Raw genomic sequence first — 21,507 nt, forward strand, 5'->3', positions numbered from 1 at the left:
TCCCATAGAAAGAATTTTAGATAAATGTCAGATGACCTACTCTTGATTCCTTAAGCTTCAACACTTTCTGAATATTCTTGTTGGAACCTCCACATGGGTCTCTCTTTTAGTCCCTTAATATTATAGGCCTTATATGTGTTAGCTATTATTGATCTGTCCAGTGCAGGTATGAATGGATTGATAATAACTCTAGCCCTTGACATGTTCTCAATCCTATCCACAAAGTACCAGGAGGTGTCTTGTTGACAACTGCCAAATGAATTTGTCATCAGAATTATAAACAAAGGCTTATCTTCTCCATCCCTTAAAAGCTCCATCCTTATTATCTGTCTTTCCTGATCAATCTTCCCTATATGGGAAGAAAATATCAGATCTAGGATTTGAACCCAGGTCCTCTGGCATGAATGCATGTTCTTACTACTGTATCACACACCCTTCATGAGTCATTAAGGGATAAAAGATAAGCCTAACTGCCTCCATGGACATGTCAGACTCAGAGTCTATAACTGCGATGACTGTTTTCCTCTCTATATTTCACTAACATATAACCCCATATTTGTAAAAAATAGACTCGAATACAGGACTACAATCCCCATGAGCCTTTGCTCCACTTCGTAATCTCACCTGGGCCGAGATCGAGAAGGGATTTAAACTGATGAAAAGGCTTTTGAGGGGCTTTTTGGACTTCCGTTTTGGAGGAGGCTCGTCTCTTGCGTGATGTGAGGTTATTTTGTCTAGGCCTCTGGCCTAGGCACATGTTTCTTACTTGCATATTCTTTAATCTTTAGGCTTTAATAAACCTCTAAAAAATATAATACTCCTTGCAGAGAGAAACTAATTTCTACCTTCCTCAGTCTCCCCATCTCGCCTAAATTTTAATCTTTATAGATGGCGACCTAATGGGAAAAAAAAAACTCAATCTTCTGATTTCTTTTCTGATCTTAAATTCAGTTTTAATAGCTAGTACCTAGAAATTTTTTTTTGAGCCATATCTCTCTGGCCAAGGTTTTCTACCCTCGCAAAGCTGCTACAGGCTCCGGACCTGCTGCCCACCCCACCTGGCTCGGTCCCGCCGCTTCTTGCCTCAGCCTGCAGTCCTGATTGTCCTCACCTGGTACCTGGTCCCGGCCTTGCCCACCCCCGCAGCCGCTCCAGCTCCTGGCCTCTCACCGGCCCGCTGCCTGCCTATTTCTGTGCCCCAGACCCAAGAGCGGGACCCCAGCCGGCTCATCACCCAGATCCTTGGAGCAGATCGCTCAGGACTCATTGCGACCAGCTGGTAACAGTATTGGCCACGTGGGCGGAGGGGAGAGACAAGAGGGAAAGGAGATGGGCAATTTTCCCTTAGGCTAAGCCTCCACGTGGCTGGGGGTATTGGCCACTGCGGGATCAGAGAGGGGAAAGAGAGAAAAGACTAGAGATCAGAAACATCTTTTCAAACAGAAACCTAAAAAGCAATGGGCTGTTTAAAAGGATTTTTGAATCTTCTGGCAGTTTCATTGATTTTACCTGCCTGTCTGGGAGCAGACTCAGCCCAAAGATTTAACTTTGGGGAGGAAAATGGGTGGCCCAGCGAACTGGAAGCCAGGCCCAGAGACGGGAGGTCTCTAGTTAAAATCTGGCCTCCGATGCTTCCCAGCTATGGTGCCCTGGACAGATCCCTTGAACCCCATAGCCTAGCCTTTACTACTCTACCTTCGGACAATAGACATTTAAATGGATAATTAAAAACAAACAAACAAACAAACAAAAACCCAAGGAACTTTGAAGAGACTAAAGGCTATATTCTAAGGCATTTCAGACTCCAATGGTTTATAAAAAAATCTCTGTATTCTATTGCATTGTTTTGTTTAAGATATAACTTTGTGATTTTAAGTTCATATATTTCTGGATTGAGAACTGAAGGTTGATTGAATTTAATTTGAATGTACTGAGTTTTGAAATTCTGTTGTTTTTCCCCTATAACTGTGTTGAACAAATATTATTGTGAATAAGCCCATATATGAAAAAACAGCTTTTTTCTATTTTGCTGAGGATAGATGGACTTCAGAACTGGTTATAATTGTATTAACAACCTTTGGAAAATTTAATGTGCTAAATACCTCAAATGATTTGATTTTAAGGGTTTTTTAAATATGATTTTTGGAATTTTTTTTAACAATCTAGTTATTTTTGCCTGCCCCTACCACGAGGTAAGGCCCATTCTAGTAGCTGAAGTGAAATGTATTTTATAACCCCCAACCTTCCCACATGTGAATGGAAGTTGGGCAGTTAATTTCAGGGCATTTGTACCCTTAAAAAGCCTCCAAAAGGAGCACCCTTTATTTATACTCTTCAGCTCACTACTTTACTTGCACCAGAATGATATATAGATTTCTTGATTATGTTCTTAACCCTAGATGAGTTTTACTTTGTTTAAAAAAAAAAAATATATATATATATATATATATATATATATATGTTTATTACCGAGGTTTAAAGATTGCTATGTTTGTAAAAATTGTGACAAATGTCCATCAATTCATAGGTTTTTTTTTTAAATGTCATACAGCAACTTATGTGAAATATGAAAGTGTGTTTGTTTGCTATTGTAATTAATTGGGCTATTGAGAATTTTGGGGATTTTGATATCTACATATTTGTACTACTGTATTTTTAAAGATGAAAAAATTGTTAACCTTGTTCAATTCATTTGCCTTCTACTCACAGTGATCATGGCCAGATACAAAGAGGAAATGGATCTCATTTTTTGGTGAGAAAGCCTTGTATTTTATATTTTCTTAACTGACACAGAGTGTCAATGATTATAGGCTATATTTTTGAATTTTTTAAAGCTCTTTTATTATTATATTTTTCTTGCATTGCAATATACTTTTTCAGTTTTTTAATTATTTTTTCTCTCCTTTTTATATTTGAAGCACATGTCACCAGTATTAAGATTTTCTTTAACCTTTTGATTTTCAGTGCTACAAGTTTAAGATACATTTTCTAATGCATGCCCTAAAAAGCTTGTGACTATGAAAATGATTCCACTAATTATTTAAATAAATTATGGGACTTTGCTTAATGATTCTGTCTGATTCCAGGACAAGAGCTACACACAAGAGCCATTTCATAGGGCCAAAGAAAGGCCAATCTAGGATGGATTGATGCACTTCTAAGCCAATACAAAGTTCTTGAACCTAGTGTGAAGACTCAAGGTTACTATGTTTAACATGTGTTAAGACATAGGCTTTCCTTGTATCTACACTCACTCCGAAGATACTCAAAGATGAGTATCCCCAAAACCTTGGCTCCTACTTGGCTTCTATAATCTGGTCCCCTTTTCTGCCTCTCATAGTGTGGTACCTTTCTGTAGTCCTGGCACTGACTGGGTAAATGCATCATTACTTAGATCATTTTGATTGGGCCCTGATTGAAGGACCTGTTATAGATTTATTTTTCTTCTACTTGGAATTTTTACATATAAGACTTTGATAGTCTATATTTTCATCCAGAAATTTTTCTTTTCTTTTGGATTTTCTGATGTCTTTTTAATATCTCTTGCCAATTGATTCATATACCTCATACCTCAGCCATGCATCCCTAACTGATTCCGAATCTTTCAATCACCCACAACATGGGGGAATGTAAAAAAAAAATCATTATTTAAATTGCAAAGTTTAAATTCCTTTTGAGAAGAATTTTAGGTAAAGAAGATGCTACCTCTCTGAATCCAGAACTGAACTGTTGGAGAAGCCACCATGAAGAAGCCTCCAGACCACAAGTTGCACAAAACTGAACTTTGGGTGTGGTTGATTGAACATTTATTTGTATGTATACTTTTATGCCAAAGGGGACTGCCCCCTAATGGCTTTTTGTCAATGTGTTCAGCAATTATTGGTTTTATTCTTTTTTCTCTTATCCTCACACTATTGCAATCTTTTAAGTTTATTATGTTTTTATGATCCTTTTGGGGAAAATTAATTTTTCCAAAATGATCACACGGGGGAATGTAAAAAATAGACTCGAATACAGGACTACAATCCCCATGAGCCTTTGCTCCACTTCCCCAGAATGCCTCGTAATCTCACCTGGGCCGAGATCGAGAAGGGATTTAAACTGATGAAAAGGCTTTTGAGGGGCTTTTTGGACTTCCTTTTTGGAGGAGGCTCGTCTCTTGCGTGATGTGAGGTTATTTTGTCTAGGCCTCTGGCCTAGGCACATGTTTCTTACTTGTATATTCTTTAATCTTTAGGCTTTAATAAACCTCTAAAAAATATAATACTCCTTGCAGAGAGAAACTAATTTCTACCTGCCTCAGTCTCCCCATCTCGCCTAAATTTTAATCTTTATATGTTCCAGCAGGAAAGATAATGAAGGAAGTGTTCTTACCTGTGTCTGCAATAGTGGTCATGGTAGCCCAGGTGGATATTTTATCTTTGGGAATGAGAGGGGAAGCTGAGATGGTGGGCAAACCACTTGTGGACAGAATCTCAGCCTCAGCTCCTCGACCGATTTCCATTGTGGCTGTGGACTCAGTTAGGGCCAGCCCTTCCCTTGCAGTAGCCATGGATGTGATCTCTGAAGCAGATGTGTCCAGAGAGAGAATTGGCTTTGGATCTTCTCTACTGACACTGGAAAGACTTGTGGCTGAGGAGCTTATAGACCCTGCTGGAGGCACATTGGTCCAGGAGAAGAATGTGGTTGATGCTGTGGGGTCAACGGTAGCTGGGTAGGAAGGAACACCTTCTCCTGTCCCATCCCCAGGTAGGGTGGTTGAGATCTCTGCAATGAGCATAGTTTCAGAGGGGCTCATCTCCACTCCAGACCAGGCAGTTGGTGCTACCATAGTCTCTGGCAAGGCAGAGGAAGCAGGCACAGTGATTTTTTCCAAACCAGAAATACCAGACATAGTGGTTGGGGTTGTTGTTGTTGCCAGAACAGAGTGTGTTCTTACTGCAGGGCTACAAGTTGTAGTCATTATGGTCTCTGGCTCTCTATCTGTGGTCCTTATCCTGCCCTTGCTTTCTGCACTGGGCCCTGTGACCAGAAGGGTGGATAATGGAGTTACAGCATATTTAGAACTATGGTCCATTTTCCATTAGCCTAGCAATGGAAGAGTTCATCCTTGCCACCTACACTTCATGAATGTGGAAGGAATCAATCCAATTTACCGTTAGTTGATATATTCTTGTAAGGAAGAAGTTTTGTTTTGCTTGTCAGTTGCCCTCATCAATTAGATGTTACCTTTTATCACTTTTAAGTCTTTCTATCTCTTTTGACTATCTCTCCCTCTTTCCCTACTGAGTTGAATGCAAGGGCACAATTCTGTGTAGGGGTTTCAGGAGAAAGTATATATGAGAATAAGTATTCAACCCTCCTTTGTCTATTCAGAGGAGAGTGAAGTTCAAGTGATGCCTGCTCCCCCAACTCCTTCCATATTTGTATATTCTTCTTCTAGAATACTTCAGTGATGAGAAATGAGTTCTACCTACATATTACTTATTGAATCGCCAACATATTCCTTTTTTTCTTTCCCTTTTTCCACCCAACAGGAAATTGGAAGGGGTTAAATGGTTATAAAGTTGTTAATTTTTTATAGGGCCAAAAAGAATCCTCACACTTTTTTTATAGGTGTGGAATGACTCATTTGAGCCCTCCACTATGAAATGATTAAATTTATCCAATTTTGTTAAAATGTCAGTTTTAATGTCATCTTTTCTGTGAAGCCATTCCTGCTACTCTCTCAATAATTTTCTTTTATTTCTAGTGATAAAATTGCAAGTAAATTCTATCAAACCTTCAAAGAAAAATCAATCCCAATATTATATAAACTATTACCAGAAATATGTAATTCTATTGAAACTATTGTTATTACAAAGTCTTGCTACCTGCACAAGGGAAAGACAAAGGAAAGAAAAGAAAATTAAAGACTATGCATACTATCTCTGCTGATACAAAAATACTAAATAAAAAATTAGCCAAATGATTACAGTTACATGTTTAAAAGATTTTCCACTCAGGGGCAGCTGGGTAGCTCAGTGAATTGAGAACCAGTCCTAGAGATGGGAGGTAAATAGCATTTTGCAAGATGAAGAGTCAGATCTATCTATCTATCTATCTATCTATCAATCTATCTATCTATCTATGTGTATATATATATATATATATATATATATATTTATATATCAGAGAAATTTTAAGGGTCTGTCCAATGAAATTGGGAGTAAAATTAGGACATCTATTATCACCATTAATGTTAGAAATAATTCTAGAAATAGAAGCTACAGTAATACTGTGAAGAGATAAGTACTTGGGGGGCTGTGATCAGTATTTGCAGATGATATGATGGCCTGCTTAAAGAACCCTACAGAATCAACTAAAATTAATTTAAGCAATTAAAATACTCAACTAAGTCATGATATATTTAAAAAAACAGAATAATCCTCAGTTTTTGTGTTTTTCCAACAAATATCAAGCAGGAAGATATAGAAAAAGAAAACCCATTCAAAATAACTATAGAACTATAAAATAGTGTGAATCCATACATCACAAAGTAGAAGTATGTGAATAAGCTGGAGCCAAGATGGTAGATTACCAACAGCTACCCAGCTGAAGTCTCCTAATATTCAAATCCTAACAATATAAAATAACACCTCCAATCAAATTTGATAGTGGCAGAGCCAGCAAAAGGTCAAAGTGAGATATGTTTCTTTCCTAAGAAAACTTAAGAAGTTAGAAGAAGAAAGATGTGACTGAGTGGGAGTGGGACAGATCTGTCTGTAACACACAGACAGTGGCAGCCTGTTGCTAAAGCGGTCAGACATTCTTTGTTTATATTCTACCTAGATTTATCTCTGGAGTTGTTGTCACCCTTGTTAGAATACAGGGTCCCTGTGAGAAAGGATTATTACATTAATTGTCATACTGGACACCTACAAGTGCATTTCTCTTATCCTCTCCCATTTTCTGCTTTATGTCCTCAGGGACCCCTTCAAGTCTTAATTAAACCTTTTCAGGGGAGGAAGTAAACCATCACTCATTTTCCATCTTCAGTGCCAGAGGATAATGAAGATTGAACAACAGACAGGGTTCAAAAGTGTAATTATTGAAGCAGGGAAGAATGAAAACATTTTTATTGAAAACCATTGGCCATTCCTGGGGGTGGAGTGAAGATGGCAGCTTAGATGCAGAGAATGTTCAGATCTCTGAAATCCCTTCCTTACCGATCACAAACTGAATGCTCCTAGGGGACTGAAAATCAAATCTAACAAAAACACAGAGACAAGGAACCCTCCAGCTGGACTCAATCCAAAAGGTATGCTCCCCAAAAGCCAGAATTCAAGATCACTCAGGTTCAAGGGTGAAGGCAGAAGGACAATCCATCCCAGGACCCCTCCCCCCTACTTAGAGCGCTAAGCCTCCAGCAGCAACAGGAACCTCTAGGCAGGCAAAGGGGCTTGTCTGGAGGGTGTACATTGCAGACAGGGCTCTGCCAGGCTTATAGCGTGGAACGCAGGCAGTGGGGAAGGAGCTAGAGAGGGAGCACAACAGAGCTGGCAGCCTGATCACAGAGCTGGAGATTCTCCATATTGCTCCAGCCTTCCAGGAGGTTTTGGCCTCAGACCACATCCAGCCCAATGCAGCTGAACTTAATCCCATCAAAAGTCTTCAGATGTCAGGGAAGCCCAAGCTCAAACACCCCTCCTCCACAGACTGCTGGACTTTAATCCAATCAAAAACCTCCAGAGGACAGGGAAGCTCAAAATCCAACACCCCTCCCCCACAGACTGTACAGAGAGATCTTCTGTCAAAGTTCCAAGTGGGGAGACTGACAGAAAACCCCAAAACAAAAAAAAAATGAGAGGAGCACAAGCACAGACAAATACCGGGAATAAAGAAGGGGTAAATATGAGCAAACAACAGAAAAAGAAGAAAGAAATCACAATAGACAGCTTCTATACAGGCAATGAACAAAGAGCAAATTGAACAGAGGAGGAGGGATTAGCAAATGATGAATCAGAAATCCCAGCGAATTGAATACAGGCTTTGAAAAAACTCAAAAAAAATACAATTCAAAACACAATTAAGAGAGGGCTAAAGACAATTGGTAAAAAAAATTAAAAACTAAGATAAGTCATCTGGAAACAAAAAATAGTGTCTTGAAAGCCAAAATCAACCAGATTGAAAATGAGGCAAAGGAGATGAAAGATGAGGCAAAGGTGGTGAAAGATGAGGCAAAGGAGATGAGAGTCATATGAGGCACAGAGGATGAAAGATGACCTCCAAAGAAAATCAGACCAGAAGGAGAAGGATGATCAAAAATCCAGGAATGAAATCCAGTCTTTAAGAACCAGAATACAACAATTAGAATTAAGTGACCTCACAAGGTAGCAGGAAACTTAAAACAAAACCAAAAAATTAGAAAATTGAGGAAAATATGAAGCATCTCATTCACAAAACAGATAATTTAGAAAATCGTTCGAGGAGACAATTTAAGAATTATTGGTCCACCAGAAGACCATGACAAAAGAAAAAGCCTGGACACACTACTACAGGAAATTATTCAAGAAAATTACCCCAATGTTCTAGAAAAAGAGGGAAAAGTGGAGATTGAAAGAATCCACAGATCACCTCCTGTACTCAATCCCCAACTGACAACACCCAGGAATGTTATAGCCAAATTCAAGAAGTATCAGACCAAAGGAAAAATATTACAAGCTGCCAAGAAGAAGTCATTCAGATACCATGGAACAACAGTAAGGAAACCACAGAATCTGGCTGCATCTACACTGAAGGACCGAAAGGCATAGAATATGATATTCTGGAAAGGAAGGGAACTAGGTCTATAACCAAGAATCAACTACTCAGCAAAACTGACTATATTCTTACAGGGGAAAATATGGTCATTCAACAAAATTGAAGAATCCCAAGAATTTATAAAGAAAAGACCAAACCTGAACAGAAAATTTGATGTCCAAGCACAGAACTCAAGAGAATCATCAAAAGGTAATTTAAAAAGAGGGAAAAAAGAAAAACAAAACAATTAAAAACCCTTTTTAAAGAGACTCAATAAGTTAAAATGATATATATCACTATAAGAAAAGAGGTCATTGGTAACTCTTAAAAACTGTTGTTATCACCTGGGAAGCTAGAAGAACTATACTTAGAGGGAACAGTGACAAACTGTAAAGGATGAAATCACAAGACATAAATAGGTATATAGATATAAATACATTACATGTGTATATATGTACACAAATAAAGCTAAAAAAGAGGTTAAATAAAAGAAATGCAAAAAGAAACAAAAGGGAATGAACTGATATATAACAAAAAAAAACTCATGGCGGGGGAGGGGAGAACATCAATACACTGAAGGGTAAAAAGGTTGAAGATAGGAAATACTCAAGTCATTGAAATTAACCTAAAGAGGGAAGAACAATCCAATCCATTGAGGCAGAGAATAGATTTGTGCCCTATAGGGGAATAGAAGGGCAACAAACCGACTGGTAGGGAGGGAAGCAGTATAAGTGCGGGAGAGGGTGGGGGGTATTTTTAAAAAGAATGCAAAGAAAACAAGGAGGGGAATAAGAAGAGAAGGGGGGAAGAAAGGGAGGTAAAATAAGGGTGGGAACTAGGGGGACTGATTAAAAAGAAACATTGGTGTAGAAGGAAATAGTGAAAGAAGAAAAGGCAGGACTAGGAGTAGAAATCAAAATGCTGGGAAATACACATCTGGTAATTATAACTCTGAATGTGAATGGAATGAAATCAACCATAAAATGCAAGCTTAGAGCAGAGTGGATTAGAATCCAAAATCCTACCATATGCTGTCTACAAGAAACACACATGAGGAAGATAGATACGCATAGGGTGAAAGTAAGAGGATGGAGCCAAATATATTGGGCATCAACTGAAAAAAAGAAGGTAGGAGTCACAATCATGATATCTGACAAAGCCAAAGTAAAAATAAATCTAGTTAAAAGAGATAGGAAAGGTAATTACATCCTGATAAAAGGCAGTAGAGATAATGAGGAAATATCAGTACTCAACATGTCTGCACCAAATGGTATAGCATCCAAATTTCTAAAGGAGAAACTAGTGGAGCTCAAGGATGAAATAGATAGAAAAACTATATTACTGGGAGACCTGAACCTTCCCCTATGAGAACCAAATAAATCAAACCAAAAAATAAATAAGAAAGAAGTAAGAGAATTGAATGAAATCTTAGAAAAATTAGAGTTGGTAGAAATGTGGAGAAAAATAAATAGGGACAAAAAAGAATAAACCTTTTCCGCAGCACATGGTACATTCACAAAAATTGACCATGTATTATGGCATAAAAACATTGCAAACAAGTGCAAAAGAGTAGAAATAATAAATACAACCTTTTCAGATCACAATGCAATGAAAATAACAATTAGTAAGGGTACATGGAGAAGTAAATAAAAAATTGATTAGAAATTAAACAATACAATACTCCAAAATCAAAGAACAAATCATAGAAACAATAATTTCATTGAAGAAAATGACAATGATGAGCCATCCTTTCAAAACCTATGGGATATAGCCAAGGAAGTACTCAGGGGGGAATTTATATCCTTGAGTTCATACATTAACTAATTAGGGAGGGCAGAGCTCAATGGATTGGGCATGCAAATTAAAAAACTAGAAAGTGAACAAATTAAAAATCCTCAGATGAAGACTAAATTAGAGATCCTAAAAATCAAAGGAAAAATTAATAAAATTGAAATTCAAAGAACTATTGATTTAATAAATAAGACTAGTAGCTGGTACTTTGAAAAAACAAACAAAATAGACAAAATACTGGCCAGTCTAATTAAAAAAAGGAAAGAAGAAAACCCAATTGACAATATCCAAGATGAAAAAAGAGACCTCACCTCTAATGAAGAAGAAATTAAGGCAATCATTAAAAAAGTTATGCCCAATTATATGGCAACAAATATGGCAGTCTAGGTGAAAAGGATGAATACTTACAAAAATAAAAATTGCCTAGCCTAACAGAGGAAGACATAGATTACCTAAACAACCCATTATCAGAAAAAGAAATTGAATAAGCCTTCAAAGAACTCCCTAAGAAAAAATCCCTAGGTCAAGATGGATTCACAAATAAATTCTATCAAACATTCAAAGAACAACTAACAGCAAGTCAGGTGAACACAGAATAGTATACTTGCCAGATCTTTGGGAAAGGAAAGACTTTAAAACCAAGCAAGAGCATTAAAAAATCACGAAATATAAAATCAATAATTTTGGTTACATCAAATTAAAAAGTTTTTGTACCAACAAAATGAATGCATCCAAAATTTGAAGGGAAGCAACCAACTGGGGGAAACAATCTTCATTACAAAAACCTCTGACAAAGGTCTAATTACTCAAATTTATAAAGAGCTAAACCAATTTTACAAGAAATCAAGCCATCCTCTCCAATTGATAAATGGGCAAGGAACATGAATAGGCAATTTTCAGTTAAAGAATTCAAAAGTATTAATAAGCACATGAAAAATTGCTCTAAATCTCTAATAATCAGAGAAATGCAAATCAAAACAACTCTGAGTTATTGCCTCACACCTAGCCGATTGGCTAACATGATAGTAAGGGAAAGTAATGAATGCTGGAGGGGGAGTGGCAAACCAGGGACATTAATGCATTGCTGGTGGAATTGTGAATTGATCCAACATTTCTTAGGGCAATTTAGAACTAAGCCCAAAGGGTGCTAAAAGACTGTTTGCCCTTTGATCCAGCCATAGCACTGCTGGGTTTGTACCCAAAGAGATAAGGAAAAAGACTTGTACAAGAATATTCATAGCTGCACTCTTTGTGGTGGCCAAAAATTGGAAAATGAGGAGATGCCCTCCAATTGGGGAATGGCTGAACAAATTATGGTATATGTTGGTGATGGAATACTATTGTGCTAAAAGGAATAATAAAGTGGAGGAATTCCATGGGGACTGAAACAACCTCCAGGAATTGATGCAGAGTGAGAGGAGCAGAACCAGGAAAACATTGTACCCAGAGACTAATACACTGTGGTAAAATCGAATGTAATGGACTTCACAGTTATCCTAAAAAAAAAAAAAACACTATCCACATTCAGAGGAAACACTGTGGGAGTAAAACCACTGAAGAAAAACAACTGTTTGAATACATGGGTCAAAGGGATATGGTTGGGCGTGTAGACTCTAAATGAACATCCTAGTGCAAACAATAACATGGAAATAGGTTCTGATTAAGGACATAAGTAATACCCAATGAAATTGCAAGTCTGTTGCAGGAAGGGTGGGTGGAGGGGAGGGAGGGAAATGAAGTGAGTATTGTAACCAAAAAAAAAATTAAATTAAATTAAATAAAAAAAAAGAAAACCATTAGATAATATTACTGAATGAAGATTATACAGGAGGGGCAACAAGACTCCCTGAAATGCTTGGAGATGCCTTCTGTGTACCAGGGTTAAATAGAACACAAACTTTGGCTCTAAATATTGAATAAGAAGGGGATAGGGGTAACCTGCTTTCCAAGTCCTATTGGGTTAATTTTTACCTTTTTGAACAAGTTAGATATGTTTTGAGTAGCAAAATAACCCCTATAGATATATGAATAAAGTGGCCATTTCTAACAGCATACCTTATCCTGAACCCCCAAACTCATTTTCCCCTCTGCCCTATTCCCCTCCTTCCAAAAAAAAGGCAAAATATATTTTTCATTGTAATATCCCAGAAAATAGAGAAATTAAGAAATTGAAAACTCACTGTTTGTGGAGAGGGTTGGCATCTGGGGGTTATACCCTGTAGTTGGGGAGGGGAGAAGAAAAAGAGACGGAAGAAAGAAATTAGGAGAGAAGGGGAGATTAAGGGGAGGGAAGAGAAGAAGAAGGGAGGGAAGCAGGCAGGGAAACAGAGATGAAAGGAGGGGAGAGCAGAGGAGAACAGAACAGAATGAAAGAAAATAGGACAGAATAGAAGTGAAGACAAGAGGAGAGGGAAATAGAGAAAAGAGAAGAATAAAAAAAGAAAAAAGATGAAGGAGAAATGATATGAGAAGGAAAAGTAATGGTTGAGGCAAGAAGAGAGAGAGGAGCAGAGCGAAAGAAAGAGAGAGAGAGAGAGAGAAAGAGAGAGAGAGAGAGAAAGAGAGAGAGAGAGAGAGAGAGAGAGAGAGAGAGAGAGAGAGAGAGAGAGAGAGAGAGAGAGAGAGAGAGAGAGAGAGAGAGAGAGAGAGAGAGAGAGAGAGAACATATAAATCTTTTAGTAGGGTATCTGGGAAAACGTTGAAGCAATGGAGAGGTGTTCTGGGGCCCACATAGTTGGTAAAATGGCACTTTATTATTCAAGGCACTTCCTCAATCAAGAGGAAGGGAGATTGATGGCATACATCTTTGTTTAAGGAGCCTAAGAAAAATCGAGCCGCTTATGATTTTTAGAAGTAAACCCCCACATCTCTGTATTTGTCACCACTTTGTGGGCCAGCCTCCCAGGAGGGATAGAAAAAACCATGAAGATGAAGGTGGTCTAAAAGTAAAGAAGAATTTGGGGTAGGTGGGTTGTTTTCTGGAAATGGAACCACCTAGAAAAATAAAGATGAATGTCCCAATTTGGGCTACTCACCGTCCACATAGAGGCTTTCATTATCTAGAATATAAGATCCCAACTTTGTTATTCCATTAGTCTGTTGACTCAGCTTTTGGTAAATCTTCTTTTTGTCCAAGACAGGGATGGATAAAACTTCCTGATAAGAACATATTACCTCAACTCCTGTTGCTTTCCCATTATTCATAGACCTAGAAATTGAGGATTTAGGCAAGAGATATCAAAACATGGCCCTTCCTGAAAAATCACCTGAACAAGACTAAAGTGTAGTAGTTCCTCTCTAATTTTAAAGTGTTCATGATGAAATATATAACTATGCATAGTTTTCTGAGTCAATATGCAGGGGACAGGGATGTTGATGTACAATTTAGTGGCCTGTTTCCTTTTGAATTTGACACCAGTAGTTTAATTAACGAAATTTAGTTATTCAGAAAACACTCTTGAAAGAAGTGACCCACTTTGAACAATGGTTTGGAGAGAATTGTAGTTTGAGAGCTGAAAATGACACTGGAAAATATCAAAACCAACCTTCTCGTTTTAAAGATGAAGAAATTGAGGCAAAGACAAGTTATGTGACTTGCTGAGGATCACACAGCTGCTAAGAGTCTCAGAGAGAACTTGAACTAAGGTCTTCCTGATTGCAAGCTCAGCACTCTGATCTGCTGCAATGAAATTGGCTGTGCTGTGTAAATTCACTCACATCTATGTTTACAAGTGTGTATGGGATCATATTATTTTCAGTAGTTTCTTTAGAGTAGTAGAAAGACCACTGGATTTAAAATCAAAGGGACTGTGTGTTCAAATTCTGGATCTGACAGTATCTATGATCTTGGAAAAGTCACTGGAATCTCCTTGGGTCTTCGTTATTTAATCTGTAAATGAAGAGAGTGGTTCATGTCCTCTATTATCTCTTTAAGCTTCCATTCTATAATCCTATGATTCTAGAGACAGTGAATGTTGATATGGTCTAATCAATTATTTTCTAAGAACTCTGTTGGTGCCTCCTATGTTATTTCTTTCATGTGGAGTTATAAAGTTAAAGTGATTAGAGTAACAACCTTGTCTTTGGAAGACTTATGGGAAAAGAAGTTTTTCTCCACCAGGGAAAGGGTAGAAGGTGCCCACAATATTTCTAATGGCTTGTTGGTTGGGGGGGGGGTTAATCCTTTACAGCTTGGAAAAGAAGGAATTGTTATTGGGAAGAAGAAGCAGCCTGTGTATGATCTTTGTCAAATGGGAATGTTATTGTCCCTGCTATTTGAGCTGATGGCTTTCAAGATTCTCACCTCAGCAAGGTCACACTGCATCCAGAATACTGAGAGCCAAGGCTGCTTCTTTCAAACAATACCTTGAACTGGAAACAAAAAGAGAGAAGGGAACTTCTGAGTACCTGGCTAGAGGAAGTCTGTATACCCAGGGATGAGGAAAGCAGCATGGAAGCAAGGAGGAAGAGGGGGACTGGGGAGGGGGGAGTCTCACCAGGTGCTGCAGGATAAATTCAGTAGCACGGATGTGTTGGAACGCCTTTGACTCATCGTTGTTGTGTAAAACATGTTGGTGATGGTGAAGTTGAGGGTGAAGGTCTTCAAGTTGGAGCTCCCTGCTGTTGTACAGAAGGGAAAGATACCCAATTGTCTGAGCCTTACAAATGTTATTCAAATGAGAGAAAATGCTTTGTAAATCTTGAAGATCTCTTAAATGCTAGTTATTGTGGTGACAATTATCATGATTATGACCATTATTCCAGGTGGCCCTGTTCTTGTCCTTCCTCAGAGGAAAACTGAGGATACCTCTACTATACTTTTTTCTGGCAGTATTAAAAATTGTGGACTTGGGAGTCAGAAGACTTGTGTTCAAATCATGGCCCTGCCATATCCTATATTTTTGCCTTAGTTTCCTCACATGTAAAATGAGGTTAATCCAGTTTCAAGAGTACAAACTCATTACTTGACAAAAATTGCTTGTAATACTGAAAATTAGTCCAAGAGAAACTAGGGATAGACTGATATCTTGCTTGGCATAACAAAGTAAACTCCAAATGGGTATATGAGTTAGCTACCTAAAAGGTGATATAAAGAAATGAGAGTTATCAGGAAAATTGATTCTTTCATTTTAATGGACAGAGGGACAGTTCATGTTCACATGAGGGATAGATAGGACAGCAAGTTTAAATGGACCACGTGTTGCAAATTTAAAATTAGGTTTTTTTTTCCTCCAAAACAAAACCAATGTAGGTAAAATGAGAAGGGAATCGGGTTACTGGAGTGAAAAAATCTTTGCTTCATATTCTTCTGATAAGGGTCTCATTTCCAATTTCCAATAATTCAAATTTATAAGAATAGAAGCCAAGGGCAGAGTCAAGATGGTGGAGAAGATACACATCCCTCATCTGATCTCTATCAAATTGTACCCAAAAACCTGATACAATGTCCTAAAATGAATTCTGGAAGAGTATATCACACAAAAAAAGACAAACAAATGATTTTCCAGCACAAAATGACTTTGAAGACCTGCAGGACAGATGATGTGTACAGAGGTGGAGGTGGAAGTAGAGCACAGTGCACTAGGGCAGACCGCATCAAGCCAAAAGGACTTGTCCACAACTGAAACATCAGGAAAGGCTTCTGGAGCATTCATCCCCAGTCAATAAGGGGGTGAGAGATCAGACAGTTGCTCAGAAGGAGATTACAGGAATCCCTTTGCTGACAATGAAGGCAATTCTCCTGTTGCATTGCTCATATTCAGAAACTGATCCCTGTCTGTGGGGGAGATCTCAAGGTGGAGGAGTGCTAGCAGACAGGAGTGCTTGTAGCCCCAGGAGTGGGGTTGGGGAGCAGCACTCTCCCTGGTCACAGTTCAAAGTGGGGGGAAATGGCTGGGTTTACTCAGAAACCAGAATTTACATCAGAAGACTATTAAAAACACCTTTGTTTGCATGATCCCACATTTAAAGAACTGAAAGAAGATAGATCCCCAGAGAGTATACTCTGAAGGCAGCTGCACAAAGAATCTGAAACTGAGAACAGCGCTCCATTCATCACAGATACATATTCCAAGTTTAACTGTCTTTTTATTTTTTAAATTTTATTTAATTAGTTAATTTAGAATATTTTCCCCGGTTACATGAATCACGTTCTTTCCCTCACCTCCCTCACCCCCCTCCTGTAGTCAGTGCAAAATTCCACTGGGATTTACAGGTGTCCTTGATCAAAAATTTCCATATTACTGATGTTTACACTAGGGTGATAATTTAGAGTCTACATCCCCAATCATATCCCCATTGACCCATATGGTCAAGCAATTGTTTTTCTTCTGTGTTTCTATTCCCACAATTTTTCCTCAGAATGTGGATAGCATTCTTTCTCATAAATCCCTCTGAATTGTTCTCGATCATTTCATTTCTACTAATAGAGAAGTCCATAATATTTGATTGTACCACAGTGTCTCAGTCTCTGTGTACAATGTTCTCCTGGTTCTGTTCCCCTCACTCTAAATCAATCCTGAAGGTCATGCCAGTTCACATGGAATTCCTCCAGTTCACTATTCCTTTGAGTAAAATAACATTCCATCACCAACATATACCACAATTTGTTCATCCATTCCCCAATTGAAGGGAGTCCCCTCATTTTCCAATTTTTTTTGCCACCACAAAGAAATCAGCTATGAATATTTTTGTACAAGACTTTCCTTATTATCTCTTTGGGGGTATTGTTAGATTTAAAATGGATGAGGTCTTAAACTGTAGTGAGCCAAAATGGTGGAAGATATAAATTGTGATAGATATAAGAAAGGGTGAGTAAATTTGGCCACAGAAAATATGTTTCACTACAGTGTCTTGGTTTTAAATCAAATATAAGGTGGTCACCAGGGAAATATTCCCAATTATTCAAATACCCAAGTCAGTTGGGTTTTATCGAGATGTTTAATTAATAATATAATGAGGAATTAGAGAAAGAGTAGGAAAGAAATAATTATGAAGGTCCTCAAGCAAATATGGCCTAGACCTGAGTCTTAAGAGAATCAGTCAGTCAGTCTTTTAACACTCACCACAAGGTCTGTCTAAACAAGGATTCTAGTGACACCAGGCCAGCTCCATCTCAGCTGACTTCACCAGAGAGCCTTCCCGCCAGAGACTGTTCCAAAGGGCCTCTCTCCAGAGCCTCCAGAGGGACAGAGTCCCCTTAGAGGAGCTCCAGCAAGACCTCCTTAGAGATTGTCCTCCAAGAGCTTCCCTTCTCCAGAGCTTCTCTCAAGAGATTCTTCCCAAGTGGTCCTCATCAGAGATCCTCCAAAAGGAATTCTCCCAAAAGGATATATCCTCAAGAGATCCTGCCTTTTCTTATATAGGGTTTTTTCTCCCATGTCACCTCCCCTAAGTCCCTACATCTTCCAATCACTGTAGATGCTTTCCAAAGGACTGCCCATCTAAATTCCTGCTAAGTCAACCAATCTCCTCAGTAAGTCTGAAGTAGAGAAAACACAGCTGAGTCAACTAATCTCATCAAGAGAAAACTTGCCTGACCCTTTTAGGTACCTAGCATCCCATTGTATCAATTCTAAAAACAGGCCTGGCTCAAAGAACTCCTTGCCTTATTATAAGCATGGGTCCAAGTACTTTCATTGTTTAGCAAGGAGTTTTCTCTCCTAAAGTAGTCTTAAGTACAGGTAGAGTAGGGGTCCTCCCATAGTAAGGAGTTTTCTCCACTAAAGCAGTCTTAAGTACAGTTGGAGTAGAGGTCCTCCCATTTCTGATTCTGGCGAGTTCTCACATCAAAATGGGGAATGTTTCTCAGTAGGGAATTTGTTCCAATTAAGAATTCCCCAATGGGGAAATTTTTAACATTCACAAGTCTGAGAGATTTCAAGATTTACAGTATCAACCCAGCAGTGCTATGGCTGGATCAAAGGGCTAACTACCTCTTTTGAAATGAAAAGGAAAGGGCTGGAAGTGAGCAAATAACAGAAAAAGAAACACAATACTGAAAGCTATTTTGGTAACAGAAAAAAAAAACAATGCTGCTGAACCCCAAATTCCCAATAAAAACAGGGATTACTCTCAATTTCCCCAAAAATGAATTAATGGAGGAAGCTCAATAAGAGGTTTAGAAATCAAATAAGAGAAGCTACAAGAAAATTTGGGAGAAATAACGAGAGTGATAGAGGAAAATCATGAAAAATAGTCAATACATTGGTAAAAGAGGTACAAAAATATTGAAGAAATTAATACCTTTAAAATCACAATAGAAAAAGTGGTAAAAGATGTATAAAAATTCAAAGAGAGGAACTCTTTTGAAAAGCAGTATTGGCTATATGGGACAAGATATACAAAAATGCACTGAAGAAGAACTTCTAGAAAGGCAAAATTGGAGCTATATAAAAAAGTGGCATAAAATCTCACTGATGAAAAGAATACTTTAGAAACTACAATTGGTCAAATGGAAAACAAATTTAAAAAGTCACTCAAAAATCATCACTTATCTTATATACTATACTGAGATAAGGTCAAAATGGCTATATGATTTTGATATAGAGTGATAATATAAATTAGAAGAATACAGAGTAGTTTACCTCCCAAATGCATGGAGAAGGGAAGAATTTATGACCAAACAAGAGAGAATTATAACATGTAAAATGAATAATTTTCATTTGAATTAAAAAGTAACTGTAGAAACAAAAACAATGGAAACAAGATTAGAAGGGAACAACAAAGGGGGAGGGAGCTTAAAACAAGTTTCTCTGTTAAAAGTCTCATTTCTCAAATGTATAAGAAAACAAGTTATTCTCCAATTTGGCAAATGGTGAAAAGATATGAATGGGGAATTTTCAGATGAAGAAAATAAAGCCATCAATAATAATATAAAAACATGTTTTAAATCATTTGAGATTAGAGAAATGCAAACACTTCCACAGTATGACCTCCCACCTATATGACTGGCCAATGAAACAGTAAATGAAAGTGATACATTTTGGAGAGCATAGGCAAATTTGGGAAACTAGTGCATTGTTGATGGAGTTGTGAACTGATCCAACCATTCTGGAGAGCAATTTGGAACTAGGCCCTAAGAACTATAAAGTTGTGCATAGCCATTAATCCCATAATACCACTGCTGGTTCTGTATTCAAACAAGATTATAAAGAAGGGAAAGGACCTACTTGTACAAAAGTTTTTATAGGGACTTCCGGTTAAGATGGTGGCTTAGAGAAAGCTAAAGCTCAGATCTCCTGAAAACCCTTCCCGACCTATCTCAAACGATAAGCTCCTAAGGCGCCGAAATTCAAAACGATCAACAGCACAGACCCTGGGAACCCTCCTCCTGGACCTGGACCCGGATCAAAAGGTACGGCTCCCCTTAAAAGCCAGAACCCGAGATCACTCGGACCTCAGGGGTAGGAGCGCAGAGTCCAAGGCTCCCGGAAGCCGCAGCCTGGCCGGGCTCAGAGAGCAGAACCCTCAGGGCCTTCTACAGTCCCGGTGAAAGTTACTGCCTGGGGCTTCCGCTGCAGAGAGCTGGTCGAAACAACAGCAACCCTCAGGGCGGGCAAGACAGCCTCACGGGCTGGATCCTGCTATCCAAGTCTCAGTGAAAGTCCTCGCCCTCGGAGCTTGGGCTAGCTGCAGCCCATCCCCCCACAGGCCGATGAAACAGCCTCATGGCCAGCGATTCTGAAGGCAACTTCCGGAATGCGAGCCGGGGGGAGAGTGTGGCCTCGTGGTCCGACCCTTCCATTCCAGTTCCAGTGAGGCATATTCAGTTTAACCCAGGGAAAGCTCATAGAACCATCTGCCCAGGACTAAAGCCTCTGAACACCAGACAGAGACAAGAAAAACTAATCCTCCACATTCAGAAATGGCAAACTCCACAGAACCACAGAAGCCCCCAAATACCAAGAAAAATAAGAAGAAAGGGGCGACTTTGGACACATTCTATGGAGCCAAAATACAAAATACAGAGCAGACAGAAGATAATATAAAAGAAAATGCTCCAAAACCTTCCAAAGGAAATGGAAACTCTCCACAAACCTATGAAGAATTTGAATCAGAAATGACCAAAAAGATGGAAGCCTTCTGGGAGGAAAAGTTGGAAATAATGCAAAAGAAATTCACGCATCTACAAAACCAGTTTGACCAAACTGTAAAAGAAAACCAGGCTTTAAAGGCCAGAATCAGGCAGCTGGAAGACAACGATCGTGTAAAAGAGCAAGAATCAATAAAGCAAAGCCAAAATACCAAGAAATTAGAAGAGAACATAAAATATCTCACCGACAAGGTGATAGATCTGGAAAATAGGGGGAGAAGGGATAATTTAAGAATAATTGGACTCCCAGAAAAGCCAGAAATAAACACCAAACTGGACATGGTGATACAAGATATAATCAAAGAAAATTGCCCAGAGATTCTAGAACAAGGGGGCAATACAGCCACTGACAGAGCTCACAGAACACCTTCTACACTAAATCCCCAAAAGACAACTCCCAGGAATGTAATTGCCAAATTCCAAAGCTATCAAACAAAAGAAAAAATCCTACAGGAAGCCAGAAAAAGACAATTAAATATAAAGGAATGCCAATCAGGGTCACCCAAGACCTTGCAAGTTCTACTCTGAATGATCGTAAGGCATGGAACATGATCTTCAGAAAGGCAAGAGAGCTGGGTCTCCAACCAAGAATCAGCTACCCAGCAAAACTGACTATATACTTCCAAGGGAAAGTATGGGCATTCAACAAAATAGAAGACTTCCAACTTTTTGCAAAGAAAAGACCAGAGCTCTGTGGAAAGTTTGATACCGAAAATCAAAGAGCAAGGAATACCTGAAAAGGTAAATATTAAGGAAAGGGGAAAATGTTATCTTCTTCTTTTACTCAAACTCTCTTCTATAAGGACTACATTTATATCAACCTATGTATACTAACATGTGGG

At 38.5% G+C, this 21,507-nt stretch overlaps 1 protein-coding gene across 2 annotated transcripts in view; it reads right to left on the minus strand.

Annotated features, from left to right (window-relative positions):
- The window catches only part of LOC130457895 (mucin-2-like), a 131,959-nt gene that overhangs the window by 14,567 nt on the left and 95,885 nt on the right, over window positions 1–21,507 (minus strand). Inside the window, exons 10-12 of one of the 2 annotated variants that reach the window (XM_056820604.1) lie at window positions 15,069–15,192; window positions 14,876–14,943; window positions 13,694–13,780 (exon numbers count right to left, since the gene is read on the minus strand). The exons of the other annotated variant lie outside the window; for it this stretch is intronic. Coding sequence (XP_056676582.1) covers window positions 14,886–14,943; window positions 15,069–15,192 — 182 coding nt within the window. The 3' untranslated portion in view covers window positions 13,694–13,780; window positions 14,876–14,885. Of the gene's footprint in view, window positions 1–13,693; window positions 13,781–14,875; window positions 14,944–15,068; window positions 15,193–21,507 lie in introns of those variants that run through there. 2 annotated transcript variants of the gene reach the window in all.

The sequence above is a fragment of the Monodelphis domestica genome, chromosome 3 (assembly GCF_027887165.1).
Source record: "Monodelphis domestica isolate mMonDom1 chromosome 3, mMonDom1.pri, whole genome shotgun sequence".
Lineage (NCBI taxonomy): Eukaryota > Metazoa > Chordata > Mammalia > Didelphimorphia > Didelphidae > Monodelphis > Monodelphis domestica.